Genomic DNA, 22,712 nt, shown 5'->3' with positions numbered 1-22,712 from the left:
ATTTATTTCTAATATGGGGTCCATTTTTCCCAGTCCAATCTTTTTTTTAGTTTCCCTGTGTACTTATTACTTGTTGGTGTAGAAAATTCTTCGTCAGGTACTGATTTAGATTCAACCTCTTTTAATTGCAAATGGTTTATAAAATCCACTCGCTTTGGGTTCCCGATATAAGTGAGTGGTACTTTTATTTCCTTTAAAGTTGTTGCGAATTTTTCCCAACCTATAGGTTCACTTTTCTGAAGAGCTCTCAAGGTATCACTCACCAAGTCCACAATATTACTCCCAGGTATTTTTTCATTATCTATAATCACGGTACCAGATTCATCCCAGCTTATTTTATTTTTATTCAAGGAAATCAAATTTAGTAAAAGTTCACCTTTTTTAGCATATGTTTTCGGTATTAGTTTCAGTATTTCAGAGCTCGTGTATATTTCCCCAATATTTTTGTTAACCTCCACTGATGTTTGAGAAGGAACTACATTTATTTTATTCACATCATGATTTATATAATCAGTATCGATTTCATTATGACCTTGATTAAAACCAATATATGAATCATTATCATTTATAAGTGGTATGTGGTATGGTTGTCGATCCTCTTTGACGAAGTTTAGATATCTTTGAAGGGTTTGCAAATATAAAATACATTTCTTTCGATCTTCTATGTCACTGCTTAAGATATTTTGCATATCAGTATCTAATCGAGATCTTGGCGTATCATTTTCTTTGTGTTGTTTTAACTTCTCCAATAATGATGGTTCAATAAGTAACATTTTTTTAGCATTGTCCATTTTCTTAAATAAATGAATTAATCAACCCACTTAGAATAGAACCCAATATTATCGGTAGAAATGAACCTCCTTTTTGTACAATTATATTTTTTCTAATTTTATTCGTACCTTTTCTTACCAATTTTCGAAGAATATTTTTATATTTCTTTAATTTAGATTTTTCTTTCTCGGCCAATTCAACGTTACCCCGCAGTACGTTATGAATACATTCACAAATGTAATTTATTTCTGTTTTGTTACATGATTTTAATAAAGCTTTTTGATATTTTGGCTTCAGTTTATGTAGAGCAATTAACAAATCTTTATGCGTCTTTAAACGTCTATGCATCATTTATAAATGATCGAAATTTCTTGATTCTTACCATATTTAAACCCTTTTGTGGGTACATAAACAGTGCAATATCCATCGGATGGAAATATCTTTGTCTTAACGCGACACAATTCATTTGTTTCTTGTTTCAAATCAATCATTAAATAACCATGAGCTTCATTGGTAGCATCTCTGTAAGAATCTTCCAAATATTTCGGATTTTCAGGGAATACTTGACGAGATAAGTATCGAATTTGGGTTTTATCTCGAGGATTTTTGAAATATATTATATAACTTGAGTTGAGTGATATATCTCTTTGTCCTTTACCTTGATGAAACAAATTTTGAGATAAATAAAACACACTTAAGTTTCTATGATGGCTTCCTTTCGTGAATATATCAACAATACGACCATCTGATTCCCTCATCAGGTCATCAATTATTACAAGTTGAGGATTTTTTCCGTCAAACATAGATAAATCAGGTAAACCTTGAAGATAATTAATGTGGTTGAGATTATATAAAGGCTGCATTTCATCAAAGCACCAGGTGATTTGAGTAAAATTTGCATCACAGATATCATTCAAAAATTTTATAAAATTATTTACGAAAACTGATTTTCCACATCCACTTGGACCAGCAACTATTGCAGTGAATGGATGATTGAAATGATGCATTATCTACTACGTCTATGTGTGTTAAGGTTTAGTATAGTAATGAAACAATCTGTTATTAAACCACCATTTATTTAAACAGAAAAATCTATAATTGAAACAATATACAGTACATCATGTTTTACTCCGCAACTTATACATCTAAATACAATAATCTCTCATTTGGTTTTTTAAAACTATAATAATTTATTCTTAAAATTTAATATAATATTTATTCTATTTTATGATGACCCCATGCTAAGGTATCAATATTATTTGGTAAAATGTACCGTTTGGTATCATTAAATGACAGACTAGATTTATTTATTCTTTGAGTAAAAATATTATGCTTTATTGACTTAAATCTAAGCATTGAACAATATTCGTTCTTATTTTCAAATAAGCAAGTCTTATAATTTTCCATTTTCATATTCTTAGTAACACTTTTATTAACCCCCTTAGCTTTAGCTGTGAATTTTCCCTCAACATCTAATGCATACATTTTAGATCTAAGTCCTACAAATTCATTAAATATGTTACCATTGTTTTCATCTTTAAAGTAGCCTAACTTCTTTTTATTGAGTTTTGGATAGCCAAATATATTTTTTTCTGTATAGTCAGAGGTATCGAAACGCAAATGTAAATCAGGTTTTATATCTCTGTAAAAATCATCTGTAAAAATTTGATATATTAAACTATCAGTATCTGTGTACAATAATTTTAATTTGTTTTGAAACTTTTTAAACATATAGTTATAGTGAAAGTCGTACATTAGAGTTTTAGAAATATCCAATATACAAAATCCCAAATAAATAGGTTTATTATGGAACAATTTCGTCTTTCGTAATTGAACTGCAACCAAATTTTCATTAAAAATAGATAAACTATGGAATTCTGGCTTAGCAATTAAATCTTGTGCGCCTAGAATTTTACCCTGATTTTCCCAATGACTCAATAATTTTACATTTACTCTTTTTTCGATATTTTCCATTGTTTTTCCAAACACTGAGTTATTCATTAATTTATAAAAATCTTTTTCGAAATCAGATGTGGCTAGTTTACGCATGCTTGTATTTAAATCTATATAATATTGTAACCATGCACATTGTTTGAATTTTAAAATTCTATGAATTTTTTGTAATTTTAAACCCATTGTCAGACATTGCTTTAAATTTCTGTAGTGAATCACATATTTAATTTTATTACGAAGGTTTGGAACTAATTTTATGTCTTTTGTATTACCAATACATATATTCTCGGGACATAAGGGTAGGTCAGAATGTAAATCATGCAGTTCAATAGGATATTCTAGATCTACTTCCAAAATAAAACCATATTCATAATCATCAGGGACATCAAAATTAGTTGTGACATCTACCCACTCAAAACCTCCTGTAGGAAGGAATTGAGACATGGCCCATCCGTAAAGGTTATTAGCATCAAGATAAGTTAAAAATGAGTTTGGTGTGTCTTTATCATATTCTCGCATATATTTGTTATTAGCTTTGGCATAACGATTGCTACATTGAGATACACCTCCTCGAATGCCCGATCTAATAAAAGCTATTTGTTCAAAGTCTTGAAGTAATTCTAATTTAATTTTTGTGCATTTTAACATAGCATCCCAACTTAACCCAGGTGCTGTATAATAATGAGCTGGATCTAGACCATATGTTTGCAAACATAAGGCTCGGAAATTTTCAAACACATCTGTTAAAAGTAAAACATCGGTTTTAAGATATAAATCAGAATAATCTGACATATTTTGACAATGAAAGTGTTGCCAAACATCCTTGGCATGTTCATAATCTTCATCGGAAATATGTGTGTCGGTTAATGTATTGTAAAATTTATCGCGACTAGGGAGTGCTGAAAGTTTTAAGGAATCATGTGACGACATAAATTCATATGGATAAATTCCTTTTTTTCTAAGACGTAAAAAATCATTATTATTTGGAAAATTATATTTTAATGTTTGAAATTGTTCTTCCTTCAAATTTTGAACAAGTTTGTCTAAACTACAAGGTAAAAATTTAAACGAATCAACGAATCTCAATTGAATTTTATGATTATTTAATTTTATCGTTTTTGTGAAAGAAATGTACTTTTCTTTCGTTTGTGGAATAATATCAATTTCCCCTTCTATAGAATTTAATGCATGAACAATAAAATGAGAGTCATATTGACTAAGATTGTGTAAAAAAACTGGAATGTGATAGGGGATTCTAAACTTTGTCTTACATACTTCGTGTGCAACTCCTCTAAAATTTCCTGTATGCGAGTCAAAGTATAATGCACATTCACCATTTAAATTAGATTGACATATAAAACAGTCTTTACATTGTGAAATAATTTCATTATCATTGGAAGTCAAAGGTTTTGGACTTATGACAAAATAATTTTTTGTGCAAATCACTTCTAAATCTTTATACAACTGATTCATAAAGACATGAGTACAATGAGGACCACTATATGTTTCATATTTTGATAAACTATCATCATATGAACATTTAATATAGTACCCAAAACTATAAACTTCGTGTTTGTGAACATTAGTTGTATAAGGTTTTGATGGATCGTTAAAGCATGTCTGAATTGGATTAAGGAAAGCTTCAAAATCCGCGTATATAACAAAGGGTATTTGTAACATCTTATTAAATTTATCAAATTTTAAGACATTGTTTGAAATTGGTTGTTCAAACCAATCTTTAAAAGTTTTTTCTGTATTAGGCAATTCCACTTTAATATGACAACAATCATTCAATTGATGAGCTGATAACTTATCATTTGTTGAGAAGTGTAAAAGACAACCGTCACAGATGTAGATTGCATGTTCATGGTTTGAAATTTGACCACTTACTAAACGCGATAGGTTTTTAATGTAGCAAAAATGATTAAATGTTCCGTGCGAAATAAATAATAAATTGATATGAACAATTTTCCGTGATTTTGTTAAATACAATGGACCAACTAATTCATGTACTTTCTTTTTACAATTGTATTCAAGACCAAAAACATTTACACTTAAATTATTTAACCTTTCTACTTTCTGTATATCTGTCATTTTAACAGGAAACGTAACTCCGTCAAAATTTAATTTATTTGAATATTTACTGTAAGATGAAACTCTCTGAGAGTTCTTAGTAACTGGATATAATGCAGAAAGCAAAGCCCATTTAAAGCATAAATCATCCGAGTTTTGTACATTTATAACACTTTTTTTTAATTTGATTTCTTTAGGTAATTCAATATATGATTTTCCACGTAATGGATTGAATTTGTTTATATTCATGTCTAATGCATTTATTTTCTTAAGACTCCAACCACTATCTTTTTTCTCAAATGTGCTAATTTTAGTCATCAACATATCACATAAGGACGAAAAGAAAAAATTTAAATCCTCACCCTGCATTATAGTATAACTACATGTTTGAAATTCAAATTCATTAGAAATATTTTTTGTTTCTTGAACAAAATTAGCGTGCAGAATAAAATTAACTTTAAAAATTGTAAGCAATCGAACAGATTCCTCAAATAGTGAAATAATTTCATTTTTAATAGAATTCAAAAACATTTCTGGTGTTTCGAATGTTTGTAATTGGTTGGATTTACTCTTTATTTTATATGAGATAATTCTATTACCAAAAGCCGATTCGTGTACTGTGACATTTTTTAAAGTACTATGTAATTGCATTACGTTATTCTTATGGAGGTTACTTCTAAGATGATTTGCATAATATCTTTTCCGTATTAAGATTTGACATAAAGAACAGTTCACCATTTCATCGTTCACACTGGTGAGCCCCGATGATGTGGATGGTTCCCCTTGTCTTCCTCTCTTTGTACTTGTATCATTGTCTTCACTGCCTTGTAATACTACACTTCTTCTCTTAAAACCTCCTCCACTTTGTAGAACAGGTTGACTACAACATAAGTGAATGATATTAGCCACATTTCATCAATAATATAATACTAAATAATTTACAAAGAAAATAACTCACTTGATCATTTTTTCAACCTCATTACATACAAAGCAGAGTTCCATATCGTTATGTTTAATTTTCCAATTGATGAAAATATAATAATATTATTTGTATAAGAGAATAAATAAACTAATAACTAAACTGAACTAATATTTATGTATTTCTTCATAGCTACCTACTTATTGTTAAAATTATATTTCTTATAATTTTCTGTTTCTAAAATTTTCTTCGTAACATTGTATAAAATCTTTTTTATGTCCTTATAACTTTCATTATTGTCGATTGTATAATATTTTAATCTATAATCAGCGTATTTCCATTGTTCTTGTGCAGGCGTGTTTTTTATTTTATTGAGATCATAGATTTCTATTTTAACCAAATGTGATGCATTTCTTCCGTCATCTGCATTAGTTGTAATGTAAATACTTCCATTCTCATGTGCTCTGGATATTGATGATGATATTTTCTTTTGTTTTGTTTTTTTCACTTCGAATAATGCATCTATATTTTCATTTGAGCTGGCCCTCTTCAAGGATTTAAGTTGAGGAACTTTTAATGAATCCTGACTATCTTCAGATAATGGATAGTAAAATGTTTTATATGTAGTTTCTTCCATTGTTGGGTTGAATGCATTCTACAACAACAATAAGACTGCTTTAGAATAGTATTATACATACATATCTTAATATAACAAATGATATTACTTTTTAATTTCAAAGTGAATAATAGATAAAACTTACCTCCATTGCAGCAAATCACTCAACAATTACACAACACACAAAATATATAATAATTTGACTGAATACGCCACTTCAATGATTATTTTTCTGAACAGTTCTAGCATTTTATACTAAAATATCGTAAAAGTAAATTTGTTTATGATTAGTACTGGTTTTTAAATATTATGGTGAAACATAATGGCACTTAAATGATAAGTTCAATTATTGATAGTTTAATGGAGTCAACATTTCCAGATTGTACTAATGACTACGTAAGTATGTAGGTACAAAGTTCGTTTTCAATCAGCTTTTATATTATAATAAAATTGATGAAAATATAATTTCATCAAATGTTCATAGATTTATATTTGAATCGCTTGTAATGATATTTTGTTTTATTGTAACCATATAAGTTTTAAATACATGAATAAGATACATTAAAGCCTTATTTATTGAGTGCTTATGTTATTATGATCCACATAACTATTCAATCCTCGCAACTGACAAGACCCTGTTCTCAACTAATATGAATACAATCGAGATACAGAATTATTTGAACAAAATCGATCCCAGTATTAAAAATAATGTTTACGCGGCAAACCGATTGCCGATATATGTTGTAACGCCCTGTTATATTGTCAGCAATTTAGATAGTGATAATAAGCCAGGCACTCACTGGGTTGCAATACACATTGATGAGCAGGGTATTGGACAATACTTCGATTCATATGGTCGTCCACCTCAGGGATTCCAGCTGATGTTTTTACAAAGGAATTGCAGAATGTATAACTACAATACTGCAAGAGTACAGAATGAATATACCGCAGTGTGTGGCGAGTACTGCATAATGTATCTATACTTTAAGTTTAATAAGAAGAGTTTGAATGATTTCATCAAATATTTTGAAAATGATACAATCTGCAATGATGTTTTATTATATACTTTATTTAAATCATGTTTTAAAAATAAATAATAAATACAGAAACTGTCTTTTTAATCGTAGTAACGAATGTGATAGAGGTAATTAGTAAATTACCTGTATCATGTTCATGGAAATTTAGACATTGAGACGCTCACCAATCATTAGCTAAATGACCAGTGATTATTAATGATTATGGATCTGTTTAATTTAAAATGCTAACTTTGAAACTATAAGAGATATCGAAAAACGGATCAGCGCAATCGCTCGGAAATACATCAAAACCACCAGTTTGACACCAAACTTCTTTTTTTTTTTTTTTAGTAGGCATCACGAGCAAGTGAGCCAGAATCGAGGAGCCAGAACCGGCGAATCCCTACTACTGTGAGCCAGAACCGGCGAATCCCTACTACTGATGATACATGAATAGAAAATATATATCAATTCATTTTCGGAAATTTTGGCGCGCAAGTCAGACACGAACTTGTCCGACTTTTATATGGGATTAAGTGACAGAGCGAGCAGATGACCTGTTAAGTGGCATTCTCTGCCAAAAATAACGTCTATATTATCTGTATTCTAAAGCATTTATTGTGGAGTAGCGTACCGAGATACTACGTCCATTCTAACAGAGATTACAAGTGTTCTTGGAATTTTTCCTATTTTATATAATTTTTCATAGAACTGTGTAGTCTATGATATTAATTAATTAATTAATTGAAAAAGTATGTTATGTATGCCAAGCTAGTCTCTGTGTCACACAACTTTGCTTTAACAGTTAAACCCAAAAAAGTGTTTACATTTCTTAAATTCAGTTAAATCATCACACGCTATCGCACATATCAATATGAGCAAATTGACAATTAATTGACAATCCGTTGACAATTTTTTAACAGTTGAGGACTTCCTAAACCAGTTCGATTCGCATATCACCTGTTCACCACAGCGTTCGATTTAAATCAACAAATAAATCGCAATGCAAGATAATGCAACAGGCTCAGTAGTAATAAAACTATTAGGCTTTTGATATTATAATTAAAGTAAGTTACAATGGAATTCGCATGGCGCTGAACTGGTGAAAGGAGTTTGTACAGTGCGTGCAGCATTTGTGTACAAAAATGTGGTCACAACACACTTCTATTCTGGGAGATAGGTGTGAAATCTATACATATAAATAAAATTGGAGTGTCTGTTTGTAATATTGAAAAAACAATTTTTTACTACATGTATATGCATATAAATACGGCACACACACCAAAATAACACATTTAAAAAAAATTGTCTGTCTGTCTGTTTGTTCCGGCTAATCTCTGAAATGGCTGGACCGATTTTGACGGGACTTTGATTGGCAGGTAGCTGATGTAATAACCGTAGCTGTTTATTTTAGAAAAATAAAGTAATGTTACAATGTCTAAGGAACGGTCTATATATTAAAATAATTTATATGGAAAAACAACGTTTGCCGGGTCAGCAAGTAAATAAATAAAATAAAAGGCATTTAATTCAGGCATAATAAGACCCATAGTTACAAAAATTTTAGACACTGTAAAGGGGTGCCAAGTTAAAAGTAAAATTACTAAAACTGTATATTGCACATATTTGTGCAGTTATGTTTTGTTCTTGTCTATGTGAGAGAGAGAGATCCAGCGCTTGAACAATGGATTCCTGATGTCGTCAGTCAAATTAAATAGTTAAATAAAATATTTTGTATACATTATATCTGTTAATAATTATTTTTATTCTCACATGTAACTATGTAAGACGATATAACATTTAACGTATAAATATATTACCCTCAATACAGCAACATCGCCCTGCTCCTTGGTTTTGATGACCGTGTACTCTTTTTCCAACTTCTTCATTCTCTTCTGATTTACTTTAATCGAGTAAGCCAAATTCATAAACTCTTCCGCGTTCTCTTCTACTTTGGCGGGCAACTCCTTCTGCATGTACTGCACATAAAATATGTTTCTATTATACTTTAATGTAAATTAGATAGTAGATGTTATTTTTGTTATTATTTTTAATTTATGTAACATATATTTTTTTTCTCTTACTAGATTAGTATTATCTCAGTATGTGAATTTTGTAAATATTTTTGAGATAAATAAAGTTTCTGAGACCGAAATTATAAAAATCTAATACTCGAATTGTTTGGGAAGAAGTTGTTAGAAAATTATTTTAATATACCTGTTAACGTAGCGAAGAACACAAGTATCAACAAAACATAGGCGATAAATAATTGTGATAATGAAAGCAATCGAACACAATTATCGCTATCTCGCTTGATTACGTGTAGGTATCAATAAATTATTCGGTATTGTGTGTGAGTATTTGTTGAAATAATTGCTATGAAATACTTATATATGTTTATGCAATTAAAGGGAGTAAGATTTTTTTTAAATCAACTACTTCTTAATAAGTGATTCACCGACTCGAGAAACAACAGATGGATTAAGTTGTCGTATCGTGCAATCTCAATTAATTTACTAAAAAAAATACTGTTGCAACTCAAAAAATCTACATTCAAATCCAAATATTTTAAGTCAAAATAGGATTAAAAATTACTGATTAAACGTGAACAAATATCCAGATATTTAGGCACCCAACCACTGATAAGCGCTGGTTCAAATATAATGGAAAGATCTATAAAATAGTGGTGATAACAGTACGAAAAAATCAAAGTGTAAAAATTATCCTGTTTTCATATACGTATAAACATTGAGGTTCATAAGATTTGCAATATAATCTAATATCCTCGTGTCCCGGTGTTTGTTGTTTGTCAACAATATGCTTGAAAATTTGTGTGTATATCGGGTAGGTCTGAGAATCGGTCGTCATTTGTTATTTATACCCCAAAAATTTTAATTATGAATTTTTTTTATTACTTTAATTGGCAATACAACGTTTACTGGGTCAGCTAGTATAATTATAAAATGTGACTAACTAAAACACCAGAGTGAACGACGTCACGGCTCAAATAATAAGCGATAAGCTTATAGTTTTGTTATACTACGCGTTTTAATTGATTTCTGAGGCATGTTAAACAGTCCACATGACATTTACGATCGTTTTGGTAAGACAATATTTTATCAAGAAATAGAACCGGAGACGTGTACCGAAATAAGAATAGAATCATATAAGAGGATTCCGAAATATGTCATGTCCATCACGTTATCGATTCTTCTAAGACGGTATTGAAATAGGACGGTGGGAACCACGGGCAACGAACTGCGACTGTCTTAGGATGTCAAGTGGAATTTAATGGCTGTAAAATATTTACGTATTCAGTAGACGATTCGAGAATATTTATAAGACAGGACGGGAGTCTAACTTTGGAAGTTAAAGATACAGAAATATATTTACGATATAAACTACTAGCGCTAGACTTATATGACTCGGTAAAACTCTCGAATTACGCAAAACTTTTGTGACTTGAGCTTATTGTTTAACAAAATGCATAGCGGTTCGTTAAGTCAGGGTTTAAATTACCCACATATCAAATTCAACTATATTTATTCGAAATAGGATTCAAAATCACTAATTGTACGTCAAAGACGACCACCCATTAAATAAAGACTGCCTCAGACCTGAGAAGAACGGGCGCAAGAAACTCAGCGGGTTTTTTAAATTTTTTATAAAAATTTGGTTTACAATGTTATATCGTACAATAAAAGGGTGTTCGCTTCATTCCCAGTCTGTGGTATCATTAAAAAAAATCGTTTATGCTATAATAACCTTTCTAACATTTGTTTTGTACATTTTCTGGGATTATATTGTAGAAGCATATACATCGCCCAATAAAAAACTTACTAACTCGACTTAACCGAGTAGTAGGCATAACAAGTTTATGTTTGTTCCTCGTGTTAACATTATTAATGTCACAGTTTCTAGAAAATTCCTCAATGTGCTTATGAAAATATACATATACAACATTATCAAGAATATATTGAGAAGCAACAGTCAAAATTATTAATGAAACAATAAAAAATAAACAAAATATTATTTATATATTGATATAATATAAACATACCTTGAGCATATTCTCCATATCTAGCGAGAACAGATCGTTCTTTCCCATTGTGAGCAATGCCAAGGATATTTTGAATACGATCTCGATGCCCTCGGAGAGGAAAACGTCCATGATACGACACGAGAGCGGTAGAGACAGTGTGGTCGTAAACAATGTTAGAAACCAGCGGCTTGCGTATATCGTTGTGTTAAAGTTCTGAAATCGTATAAGTACTATTAAAAGAGTATAAAAACTTAATCTAACTAAATCCTGTATAAAAACTTATATCGAAGTGAATCAAAAAAGTATAGGATGATTTGTATTAAAGTAAAGATTTAAGAAAGTGGAGTGGGAGGCTCTTTTGCACAGAAAGCCGGCTAGATTATGAGTACCACAACGGCGCCTATTTCTGCCGTGATGCAGTTAAATGTAAGCATTACTGTGTTTCGGTTTGAAAGTGAAATTATTGGGCAAATGAGACTTAACATCTAACGTACGTCTGAAAGTGACGAGCGCAATTGTAGTGGGAAGTTTTGGGTTTTTCAAGAATCCTGAGCGGCACTGCATTGTAATGGGCAGGGTGTATCAATTACCGTCAGCTGAACGTCCTGCTCAATTCAATTCAATTTTTGAGATGTGGCGTGTGGCTGCACCAGTCGGGCGCGAATTATTTCGCCAATGTCGAGTGGAATTGAAGAGACACGTTATGAAGGGAAATTTTGTATGAATTTAATTTGGATAATTTATAAGTGGCAGGTTTTTTGAGTATAGCGATATTTAATATAGTTAGTTACCTCGTCCCTTATTTTCATTAAAAAAAAATTGCACTGAACACTTTGTCATTGATTGGTGTTGTATATACGTTGGTATACATTACCTTATGCAATGCAAAACTTAAACAATTACCTGAGCTTGAAAATGCGCATGCAAGTCTGGCAATAGTTCCTGTATCAGACTGTCTAGTTGGAACATACAAAGTCCCAGTTCAGCCATGCTTGGCTTGAACATGTCGCGCATTCGATGGTGTTGCATTATCTTGACAAGGACTGCAAACGCCTCCTCCTCTGGCATCTACGAAAGGATTGAGTACTAATTAATGCATAGAAAACATACTAGAAGTAATAAATATACGGTAAAACCAAAAGGCGATCCTTTCAAATGTGTAATAGATGAAAAGGACTGCTTTGACTACATTGACCAAAGGGAGAAGCAAATTTCAGAATCTACTAGTGGATATCCACATGAAAGTATTTTATAAGTATAATGACAAAAAAATTACTTAGATTCAAAGCGAAAAATAATTAAAACAATATTTGTAACTATAACGTCAGTAGTTTGTGTAGATTTATAACTAAATAGCTGTGTTATTATTCGATATCCGGATGACCGAGCTTTGCTCGAATTTTTAAGAATGTACAACTTGAACAAAAAAAACTAATAGAACATCTGAATTCGAACCGGGGCCGGGGTCGTCTGCTTTCCGGAACACCCTATGTCTCATCTGAGCTATTATAGTCTTGTATATAGTGGCGAAATTTAACTTTGTATTATTACATTAATGTAGCTGTTTCTCATTAAAACACGGATAAAAATACATTTTTTTTAATTAAAACCTAGCTAGATCGATAGAATTATCGCCTCCGAAATCCCATGTATAAAAAAATTTATGAAATTCGTTTGAGCCGTTTCTGAGATTCACATTGTATATATATATATATATATATATGTAAGAATTGCTCTTTTGAAGATATAAGATTTGGTAGGATTAGTAACTTGCATAAATGTCCTGTTGCGAATTGTGATGAATTACTCATTTTTTTTTATCAGGAGAACTTACTAATGCAAAATACAAAATGAATATTGGAATAGAATCTCCACAAAGCGGGACATTCATAATAAAATTTTATGTTAAAACATAATTACATCAGCCGGATATGATTCAATAACCTACGAACGAAACAAGCCGCGTCTAGATGATTTGACCTCAAATAGACGTTTATATTGAATTACCTAGGATCACTTTAGGCTAATCCACTTAATTATATCAACCACGGACGACCCACATAAAAGCGCTATACTAACTGGATTATATTCTACACTTTAAACGCAAAATAAACACATCATTTTCACTACTCTCTTACCGTAACAAAAATCCAAGTATCCCCATGCTATATTAATTGGGTAGTACTAAACTAACGAACTGCGACTAAAATATTGTATGTAATCTAAAAGATTTGATTAAGCAAAAGTGCGGATCAATAAGTGATTTGTTACTCAATCAAAACAAGTGTGTGTATACTTATGTATGCACGCAAGAAGTTATACTTCTTTGGCGTAACAAAGCAATAATCCTTATAATCATTTATTCCTCGTGCTATTCTACGTTTGTAGAAAGACTTGCAACGATGGCTTTGACAATTAATTATTAAATAACAAATACGGCTGTATGGGATTGAACCCTATGCATATCCTAATAATGGACGAAGAAACCAAAAAAAGAAATAACGAATGTCGCGAACGTCAGAAAATTTTAGCAACCAACTTCACCGTTTTTTTTTCTATCGAATTAGAGAACAAACGAGCGTACGGGTCACCTGTTGTTAAGTGATCACCGCCACCCTCTCTTGCAACACCAGAGGAATCACAGGAGCGTTGCCGGCCTTTAAGGAAGGTGTACGCGCTATTTTTGAAGGTTCACACTGCACAAGGAAGTTCATTCCACAGCTTTTTTTTATGGAATAGGAGGAGCTTTGTAGTACGTGGAAGAATAATAAGAATACCTTGTTACTTTTGTGTTACAGTGATGCGCGCGCATTTTAAAATCTCACTCTCATCATATTTTCATAACACGCCTAAAGAAGTATAACTTCAAAATTGGATATAAGCCTTATTGTGGCCTTTTGATCAGGCTAGTTGTGTAATCTTACCTGCATCAGAAGCAAGCCGACGATAAATCCGGAGCCTTGGCAGTAGCCGACCTCCCGGTCGTGTAAGGAATATGCTTTCATCACGTTGAACAGGGATTCTTGCCCCAGACCGTCCTTTTCCTTGAAGAAGTCGTGCTCTGGGTATGTGCGAGCGATGTCACGTCGAATTACTTTTTCACATGCTGATTTTTCCTATTTATATAATAATAATAATTATTAATTCAAGTCTACATAATATATATATATATGGGTACAGAATGTTTTGTGCCTTCTGCTATAGGATACCCTGAGTTGCAGAGGCTAGGTCCTTCGGAAGGTATAAATCACTTGATTATTTGCGAACTTACTAAACTCTCTCTGTGTGTTTGTGTGGCTGTGTGTCTGTCAGTGTGTAAAACGTTTTTTACACAGATAAAAAAAATGTGAGTAATTCATTCTTATTTTAATTTTCATAAAGTATTCTTTGTCGTCGTGTTTTAGTACAACTAACAAGCCATGACTTTAAAGATTTAGTTAAACGACATTTGCTTATTTTACTTGTAATTTCATTAAATTTAGTAAAGTTATTATAAGTACTTATATTTTGTAACATAGTGATTGTTACCGGCCTTGCTTCTTGCCGACACTATTGGAATCACAGGCGGTACCAGCCTTTAAAGTTTTAAGAATTCATTGTTGTGATTTCTCTGGTGACAAGGATGTATAGGCCGCGGTGATCACAAATCATCAGTAACATCTCGTTTGTACTCCTCTTCCGTAAACAATACGTACTCTTAAAGGGATCAAATCTAAGAATACACGACTCTTTAAAGACGACTTTATGGCTACTTGTATTACCCTAATACTTACGTCAGCTTTATAGCTTGCACCTGTCAAAAACTAACTGACTGTTTACGACTTGTCAATCAAAATCGGTTACCCGTTACAGTAACAGTGTATTCGCTTTATTTTTTTATCTTTCCGAATCTCCGCTAGAAATGTTCATTTCTCCCGCACGTTTTGTTCGTCTATGCGCTAGTATATTAAGTAAGGCTATGTCAAAATCTTACGCACTTTTAGTACACAATAAAAATATTTACCGTGTGTTACTGCGACATATTATACTGTTTAATTTCTTTACCAATAATTGAATTCAAGCCTTTGTGTGTTTATTTATTATAAAGTATGCATATGACGCTAAAAATACCGACTTGGAATCAACCGTGTTTTACTCTCTATTTTTATGTAATGCATACGAGAGAAATATTAAATATTCTGCATAAGGTCGACAAAAAAGGCTTCTCATGGCCGCGTTCAATTTATTATTAATGTACTATGTGTTAATATGAAAATTCCTTCATTAACATGTAGGTATATCAATTAATTATTTAAAACGATTGCTTTCCAAATGTCATTTATAGCTATTTATAAATGCGCCTGAGAGAAATCTTTCGTGTCACCTGATGCTAATAATTTAAAGCCCACATGGAACATTTAATTTGTGCTTTCATCTCTTATACACCTATGTGTGCCTGGTAAACTTGGAGCGTTGGAGAATAAATACTATTGTTTTAAGTTCTGTTTCGGTCACAGTAAAGAGGATCTCTCTCTTGGATCTGTTTTTTCTCTCGTTTGTAGCTCTGGGTGCCAGTATAGTAACAGTCACATGAGATATTGCATATTAACTTTCAAAGTGACGGTCGCATTGTGATGTAATCGGTTCATATCTAATTAATTATTATCATCAGCCGGAAGACGTCCACTGCTGGACAAACGCCACCCCCAAAGATCTCTTCGAAGAACGGTCCAGCGCTGCCCTCATTCAATGTATTCCAACAATCTTGACCAGATCGTCGGGGCCCTACCCTTGTGGGGTGGCCTACAAACACTGCGTCTTTCCGTACGTGGTCGCCATTCGAGCACTTTACTGAACAACCGGCAATCTGTCCGTCGAACTATGTGCCCTGTCCACTGCCACTTTTGGGCTATGTCAGTGACATTGGTTCTCCTGTGGATCTCCTCATTTATGATTCGATCTCCCAGGGAAACTCCGAACATCGTCCTCAGACCGACCATGAGCTTTCTCATCGTGCCCATCGTTAGCGACTACGTATGTGTACCGTTAGTCATCACTGGCAACACACAGTGGTTGAAAACCTTCGTCTTTAGACACTGTGGTAATGTCGTCATAGGTATCTTATTACACTGCGCTTTAGTTGTTTTGGTTAGCACCTTACGGCTTACATAATACTGCCACAATTATGAGCAGATGATGCCACTCAATGTCAAATTACCTCATTTCATAAAAAAATGTGTGGGCCTTAGAGCGCACAACAGAAGTGAAAGCTTAATCAAAGGCAAGTTAATAATATGAAATGTATCTATTAGTGTAAGGCCGACCTTATATCTCGCACACTAATGTTTCGCATGACATAACTAACTGTTACGTAAACATAGCTTGTTTATTCTTTCTTCTTGGTTGTTTATTATGATCTATAGAGGTACAAAAACTCACGCGCGTAACATTTGATTCAACTATAATCCTAACCTAACCTTTTAAGAAGTGTTTTAATGACAGCTGAATTGTAATAAATTACTTGCGGAATAATACTTATAACTATAATTACATATACGTATAAATTACTCTGGTAAATTTTACTTTGGAAGATGACCCTTCCTTATTCGACTCGAGCAAAGAATCCGAACACATTCGAAACCTACAAAAAACGCTTCAGCGCGCTTTAAGAAATTTTTATATCAAAAATGATAGCAGTGATTATGGAATATTTACGCAAATACGCAAAATACAGCACTTAGCATTAGTTCTCTACAGAAGTAAATATGTTTAAGTTAAGCAAAGGAAGCTTACTCTTATGTAGCCGGCGTATAGCTTTTTTACTGGGGACCCATCGGCCCCCGCCAGTAACTGCCACACGATGCCTCTAAAGTGATGAGGGACTCCCTGTCGTACGAGGTCCCTCACAAACTGGTTCCTCTTCTTCCATTCCAACTCCCAGTTAGTCACGATCCTTCCCCAGAGACTCCAGAGATCTTCCTCGCCGGTCCCATGGGACTTGTTCTCGTCCTGCGTCGAACACGTCCCTTGGGTCTTTGTCTCTTCCTGAGTCGAACTTGTCGCTAGATAAGAGAAAAAACACGAAAATTAAGAAAGGTTCTCGAGCCAATACACCAACATCACGGCCACAAGGAGAAATCAAACAAAATTATGTAAACATGGCTACAAAACTCCTTTTAAAAATTCAAACTTTAAAATGAACATATGCTTGCGCGGTGTTTTCAGGACTATACAAATGCCACGAAAAAGGCGCGTACACCAACTTAAAATGCCGGTATCGCTCCTGTGATTCCTCAGGTGTTGCAAGAGGTCACCGCCGCACGTTTGTGTGCTTCTCGGGAGGCCCGTACACTCATTTGTCATGTTTAAGAAGTACTAAGAAGAAAGTCGTTTAAGAACTTGACATAGCTTTAAACGCACAACACTCCCGTTAACTGATTCAGGTTGAATGCGAGAAGGAAATCAAATTATTATTTGCAGATTAACAAGGAATTAAAGGAACGCACCTAATGCATCACTTATAACACTGGTTATAAAGAAATCGAAAACGCTTAAACTGTGAGCATCGCGTTTCTCGGTCATTTTCCAACTGATATCTCACGTTATGATAACAAGATCAGGCACTGATACCATCGAGAGATTGCGATAAATAACGTTCCTCATGTTTAGTAAATAGTTTTGATGTCAACATGTTGTGAAAAGATAAAGTAAGACAAAAATTTTTGCTGCCTTTAATGTCTACATGATAGGAGGAGGGTATTTTATAAAGCTTTTTTGTCGTTATTCGTCATTTACAAATACCAAAACCAGCACAGACCGTAAGCAATGTTAAGAGATCGGAACTTTTAATGTTTTTTTGATGTAGAAAACAGTGTTTGTGTGAATTAGGTTAGAGTTGGGTTGGAAATAAATAAGAAAACCATATTTTAGTAATACACCTAAAACGGAACGCACTCGAGCGTATTCGTAATACAAGGGCTAAGTATGCAGCCAACTGACAAATTATATTGATAATCGAAAATAATGGGACTTGGAACGACACGTCACTCGAACGTTTGGCTCAGTTAGAAAGAGCGCACGCACGGAACGCGAGAGGTGGCGTCTTCGAGTCCCGCATCTTCATAAAAAATTGTTTTCAGTTTTATTTGTGTTATTAATCCCAGAAGTGAGGGTTATCACTTTGAAAACATACCAAATTGTTTGATCTTTTATTGTTAAGAAAAAATATAGCCCAATAAACGGCAGTTATGAAACCAGGATATCAGATTTTTGCCATCCTATTTAGGCTATGCCTTATTTGATATATGTAGAATTACACCACCGCACATTGTCAAAATGCAAAATTCCACCCGCATAATGATTACGTCTGGCATTCTACAGCCGCACGTATTACAGGGAGCTTTTTGCCCCGCACAGCAACTTTGAGCAGTCATTTACCGGCTGCAGGTTTCCCGAAACAATACGACTAAAATACTTTCAAGTTAAGAACATACTCCCGCCTCAAAGGCCGACTCTGACCTCTGATGTAGAGGCAATCCATGGTCAGTTCACTACATCCCATTAGGTGAGCCTATTGCTCAATTGCCCCCTCTTATACATTTTTTAAATGAAAATTAGGGACGAGACGAGCAGGACGTTCAGCTGATGGTAATTGATACGCTCTACAATGCAGTGCCGGTCAGGATTCTTGAAAAACCCAAAAATTCTGAGCGGCACTACAATTGCGCTCGTTACCTTGAGACATAATGTGTTAAGTCTCATTTGCCCAGTAATTTCACTAGCTACGGCGTTTATGTTTACACATTACTGCTTCACGGCAGAAATAAGCGCCGTTGTGGTACCCATAATCTAGCCGGCTTCCTGAGCAAAGGAGCTTCCCACTGATATTGGTACTGGAACATATAAAAATTTTTGGAAATATAACCCTTTCATATTCAAAAAATAAACTTTTTGAAAATAAGCCCATTCATTTGGAAACTCCTTTTTTCAAATGGGCTGAAAATGAAATACTCCATCACGCCCCAGTTGCTCCATTTACATCTATTAAAGTAGAGGACACAAAAGGCAAATCTATAATCATTTATCTTTAAAATGATATTTGCACGCTGACATTCTTAACTAACTCAAGGATTAATTGCGGAATGCATGTTTGTGTATCAATGAGCTTTCCTTACAAATATTCCAATGTTCCAATTTCTATGAAATATTATAAACGAGTGTCTCAGCAAATGGTGAATGAAGCCCTGCTAATAAATATTGCAATTTGAGATTGAGATTCAACTCGTTTGAAAAGGGTTTGATCACGTTTTGATCAGAAGTTTAAACATCTATGTCTCAGACATATAGTGGAATCTGGGTACTCACCAGAGGCCTGCGATATCTGCGAGCCAACAGAGCTTCTCCGGCTACGTATAACTATGGGGCACTTGGCGTCCGCCTCGATCTTTCTGTTCTCTTCCTCCAGCTTGGCGAGAAGCGCCCGTTCGGGCTTCGCTAGGTCGGTTGATGTCTGCTGGCAGATTCCTGTTTACGTCACAAATTTTAAATAAGATAACTATTTATATATTTAAAAACACTTACTTGTGTATAGATGGAAAGGCGTGTTACGACAAAATATGATAGTGAATTTTTATTATGTGCCCTCACAATGTCAGACCGATATATTTTTTTTTTAAATAAGGGAAGAGACGAGCAAGACGTTCAGTTGATGGTAACTGATACGCCCTACCCATTACGATGCAGTGCGGCACTTCCAGTCATGATTATCCTGGTAACATCGCTATAAGAAACAGGGAATATGAATACTTTCTTAATGTTAGTATTTATTTTTGTTTCTTCTATACGATTTATTTATATACTAGGGCAGCGCAGGACCGATCGTCGTGGAAATCTCTGGAGGACGCCTCTATCCAGCGGAGGACGTCTGCTGGCTGATGATGAAAATTATATACTAGTTTAATACACAAATAATATTACAAAACAAAATTTTATGAACTCGGAAATTTTTCGGGACTCGAACCCATGTCCTCTGGCGTTCAATGCGAGTGCTCTTCCAACTGAGCTAACCGTTCGAGTGACGTATCGTCATAAAATCTTGTATGCTTTGTTCAACTGTCAGGTTGTGGCTTAATTTACATTTTGTTTTCAAATTTTATTTGTGTAATAATCCCAGAAGTGAGGGTTATCACTTTCAAAATACATATTACAAATTGTTTATATACTAGATTCTACGATTCGGGCAATAAAATTCCTTATTTGGTTAAAATAATATATATTATAATGAAGCTTACTGCTTGCTTCTGGTGTTTTGCAAATATTGTCTATTCCATTCGCATATTCCGTGTCCTCATGAAATTCTGGGGCTGCAAAAAAAATAATTTGAAAATGAGTAAGCCTAATATGATGCCAAAAAAACTTTGCTAACAGAGCCTAATTTACATTTCATTTTAATGACCGATAGATACATCTAAAGGAATATGCCCACTGCATCGTGCTATGCCATGACCATGCTACGAACGTATCAGGCACGGATAGGAACACGATACGGTCTACTTTGCTCAATAGAACCATTCACATGACAACTTACAACGCTCCATGCGACGATTTCGATTCCGACGGTTTAGTCGGTATCCAAACGGTCTAGTGATCATAATCTATATCTATATATATAAAAATAAATTGCTGTTCGTTAGTCTCGCTAAAACTCGAGAACGGCAGGACCGATTTGGCAAATTTAGGTCTTGAATTATTTGTGGACGTCCAGAGAAGGTTTAAAAGGTGAATAAATAGGAAAATGCTGCTAAATTAAATAAAAACAACAAATTTCTTTTTCCTTTGATGTGTACATACATAATTTCTATGAGAGAATCTACTGACGCACGGTTTGACAGTTCTGCTGTGAAACAATTTCATTACGACAGCAGGGTGCATATTTTACGACGTAATTTTTGATGTTATGAAATATTATTGACAAATTCATATAAAAACATTATTTTCTTTCTATACAAATATTATAAAGAGGAAAGGTTTGATTTTTTGTTTGTTTGTTTGTTTGTATGAATTGAATAGGCTCCGAAACTACTTGGCAGATTTGAAAAATTCTTTCACTGTTGGAAAGCTACATCATTTCTGAGTGACATAGGCTATATTTCATTTTCAAAAAAAATAGGCATCCTTACTAAAATTACGATAACGTAATCCAAGGTGTGAAAAAAATATCAAAAAACTACCTTACATCGCGTGCGCTGCGAAAACTATTGATGATAGAACAAAATGATATACTACATTTTTTTAGAACACACCATTATCTACAAAAAATCAGCGGCAGCATATCTCTAACTATTACAGTCATGTCACAATAAGCGTTTTTTTATTGAAAAAAAGAAATTAAAATACCACCGCTACAAAAAGCTCTTTATTTGTACCTTGGTATTAACCCTTATCAAAATAAATGATGTATTATTTAAGACTGCTTCAATATCTTTATATTACTTTTTGAATTATTCGATTCTGACAATCCATTCAAAAGATATCACGAGTTAAAAAAAAATTAAAAAATAAACTGTATTCGGCTAGCTATGCGTTGTAGGCGTCACTCGGGCAGGGGTACGGGAGGGGGGTTAAGATCACGAAATAAACTTGCCGCGCGGCTTACTCGCGCGGTCGGCTCCCTACGTGATGGACGTGTGCGGAATTTACGCTTGATAATAATTCGTTTAGTAAGTAACTAAACCGATTTAAAAAGTTCTTTTCAGAACTAAACCCATTTATATAAAATATTGTTCACTTAGTTATTAACCTAATAAATTACTTGAATATTTTTCATGATTTTCAATTTAATTTTAATAAATAGTAGGTAGTTGTGTACGTTGTAATATAGTAGCATATATAGCTTACAGTTATGCTAATTTAGTTCAAAGGCATTTTTTCTTTTGTCATTTTGAAATGCCTAAAAGATCAAGATCTCAACTTTCTAGAAATAGTTCCCAGGCCAGGGCATCAAAAATACGTCGAAATGAAGAATCTTCATCAGAAACTGAAAATCGTCTTTCAATTCATAGATAATATGTGGCACAATCGCGTGCTAGAGAGTCGAGTACCGAGCGTTCGCAACGGCTCGCTGAACAAAATATGAGAACCGCTCAAATACGCGCGCGAGAATCCAGTTTGCAGCGTTCTCAACGGCTCGCTGAACAAAATGTGAGGACTTCTCGAGTCCGCGCGCGAGAGTCCAGTCTTGAGCGTTCAGAGCGACTAGCTGATCAAAATTTGAGAACCTCTCAAGCACGCGCGCGAGAATCGAGTCTTGAGCGTTTACAGCGTCTAGCTCAACAAAATTTGAGA

The 22,712-nt window shown here is 33.6% G+C and overlaps 2 protein-coding genes across 4 annotated transcripts in view; both read right to left on the bottom strand.

The window, feature by feature from the left end:
- The window catches only part of LOC126978695 (LITAF domain-containing protein-like), a 221,539-nt gene that overhangs the window by 54,113 nt on the left and 144,714 nt on the right, over window positions 1–22,712 (bottom strand). The window lies entirely within an intron of this gene.
- The window catches only part of LOC126978682 (ecotropic viral integration site 5 ortholog), a 92,935-nt gene that overhangs the window by 30,453 nt on the left and 39,770 nt on the right, over window positions 1–22,712 (bottom strand). For all 3 annotated transcript variants that reach the window (XM_050827681.1, XM_050827682.1, XM_050827683.1), the window contains 7 exons: window positions 20,660–20,731; window positions 19,734–19,892; window positions 17,163–17,431; window positions 14,315–14,506; window positions 12,294–12,458; window positions 11,409–11,603; window positions 9,169–9,327 (listed from right to left, as the gene is read on the bottom strand). In XM_050827681.1, the coding sequence (XP_050683638.1) occupies window positions 9,169–9,327; window positions 11,409–11,603; window positions 12,294–12,458; window positions 14,315–14,506; window positions 17,163–17,431; window positions 19,734–19,892; window positions 20,660–20,731 (1,211 nt within the window). The remainder of the gene's footprint in view (window positions 1–9,168; window positions 9,328–11,408; window positions 11,604–12,293; window positions 12,459–14,314; window positions 14,507–17,162; window positions 17,432–19,733; window positions 19,893–20,659; window positions 20,732–22,712) is intronic.

The sequence above is a fragment of the Leptidea sinapis genome, chromosome Z, assembly GCF_905404315.1.
Source record: "Leptidea sinapis chromosome Z, ilLepSina1.1, whole genome shotgun sequence".
Taxonomy (NCBI): Eukaryota; Metazoa; Arthropoda; class Insecta; order Lepidoptera; family Pieridae; genus Leptidea; species Leptidea sinapis.
The sequence above is the reverse complement of the archived record's forward strand: the minus strand, read 5'-3'. Positions and strand labels throughout refer to the sequence as shown.